This window comes from Carlito syrichta, unplaced genomic scaffold (genome assembly GCF_000164805.1).
Source record: "Carlito syrichta isolate Samal-C Ts95f unplaced genomic scaffold, Tarsius_syrichta-2.0.1 Scaffold301882, whole genome shotgun sequence".
NCBI classification, from domain to species: Eukaryota; Metazoa; Chordata; class Mammalia; order Primates; family Tarsiidae; genus Carlito; species Carlito syrichta.
In genome coordinates this window covers 34,689-36,209 of record NW_007245978.1, presented here as the reverse complement: position 1 = coordinate 36,209, position 1,521 = coordinate 34,689, and the positions used below count along the sequence as shown (strand labels likewise).

The following is a 1,521-nucleotide window of genomic DNA, read 5'->3' as shown; positions in this document are numbered from 1 at the left end:
GAGGATTGCCTGAGTCCAGGGGTTCAAGACACCTGGCAAGACCTCATCTCTACAATAAAAATTTAGCCTGGTATAGTGGCGCATGTCTGTAGTTCCAGCTAATTAGATGGCTGAGGCAGAAGGAACGCCTGAGCCCAGCAGGTCGAGTCCGTAGAGGCCATGAACATGTCACTGCACTCCAGCCTGGGTGACAGAGTAAGAGTGACTCAAAAAAGAAAAAGAAAAGAAAAAAAAAGGAAAGGGATGGATAAAGCAAAATATGACAGAAATGCGATAATGTTGAATCTGGGCATTTATTGTAATAACTTACTTTTAAAATCTAAAAATAAAAGGATATTGTGGCTTTGGGATATCCAGTGCCATATTGCCAATGTCTTACTTTTATTGCCAGAAAATTTTAAGCATTTAAAAACAATCATGAATTCGCAAAAGAAAAGGAAGGAAAGAGGAAAAGAATAGAAAATATTGCCTAGCACTATCTCTGTTACCTTGTGGGACTTTGTTTCCTCATTTGTAAAATCAAGAGTCTGAATATCCATCCAAAAAGAAAGAATGAGCATTTTATTCAGGCTTCTAATGTATTGGCTTAAAAGCTTCCTTAGTATTGTTAATAACAGAATTTAGAAATTTCTAAATTTCTAAAAATTTCTAGAAATTTCTAAATTTCTAAGAATTTAGAAGTAATCTATATGCAACAGGGAATTAAGTAAATATATTGTGATATATCTATTAAGATACTATTCAGACAAAAATAATAATATAGTTATATATTTATTGAGCTAGAAATATATAGACAACAAAAGATTTTTGATGTAATCTCATTTTTATGAACCACAGATATATAGATACTTATACCTAGGAAAATTTGGAAGATGTTAACAGTGATTATACCTGGGTGGTAAGATTATACTTGATTATTTCCCCTTAAAATAAACTTCTGTTACTTCTGTAATAAGAAATGGTAGACTTCCGGGTTGATTAATACTGAAGGGAGAACGCTTTCGTCCCCGCCATGGCTGAGCTGATCCAGAAGAAACTGCAGGGAGAAGTGGAGAAATATCAACAACTACAGAAAGACTTGAGTAAATCTATGTCAGGGAGGCAGAAGCTTGAGGCACAACTAACAGAAAATAATATCGTGAAAGAGGAACTGGCCCTGCTGGATGGGTCCAACGTGGTCTTTAAACTTCTGGGTCCTGTGCTGGTCAAACAGGAGCTAGGGGAAGCTCGAGCCACAGTGGGGAAGAGGCTGGACTATATCACAGCTGAAATTAAGCGATATGAATCCCAGCTCCGGGACCTTGAGCGGCAGTCAGAGCAACAAAGGGAGACCCTCGCTCAGCTGCAACAGGAGTTCCAGCGAGCCCAGGCAGCAAAGGCAGGGGCTCCTGGGAAGGCCTGACCCCATGGTGGGGGGGAGGGGTGGGGAGGGGAGGGAATGAGGTAGCTCTAGGATCTATACTGTAGCTAATAAAATGTACAAACACCTGGCTGCTTTCTGATCAGCCACTTCTGTCATAA

The 1,521-nt window shown here is 39.6% G+C and overlaps 1 protein-coding gene across 1 annotated transcript; it reads left to right on the top strand.

Annotated features, from left to right (window-relative positions):
* Positions 1-998: 998 nt before the first annotated feature.
* LOC103257851 (prefoldin subunit 6) lies at positions 999-1,521 on the top strand. Its single transcript, XM_008055552.1, has one exon. It carries the CDS (start codon positions 1,013-1,015, stop codon positions 1,400-1,402), a length of 390 nt encoding a protein of 129 aa, XP_008053743.1. The 5' UTR covers positions 999-1,012; the 3' UTR covers positions 1,403-1,521.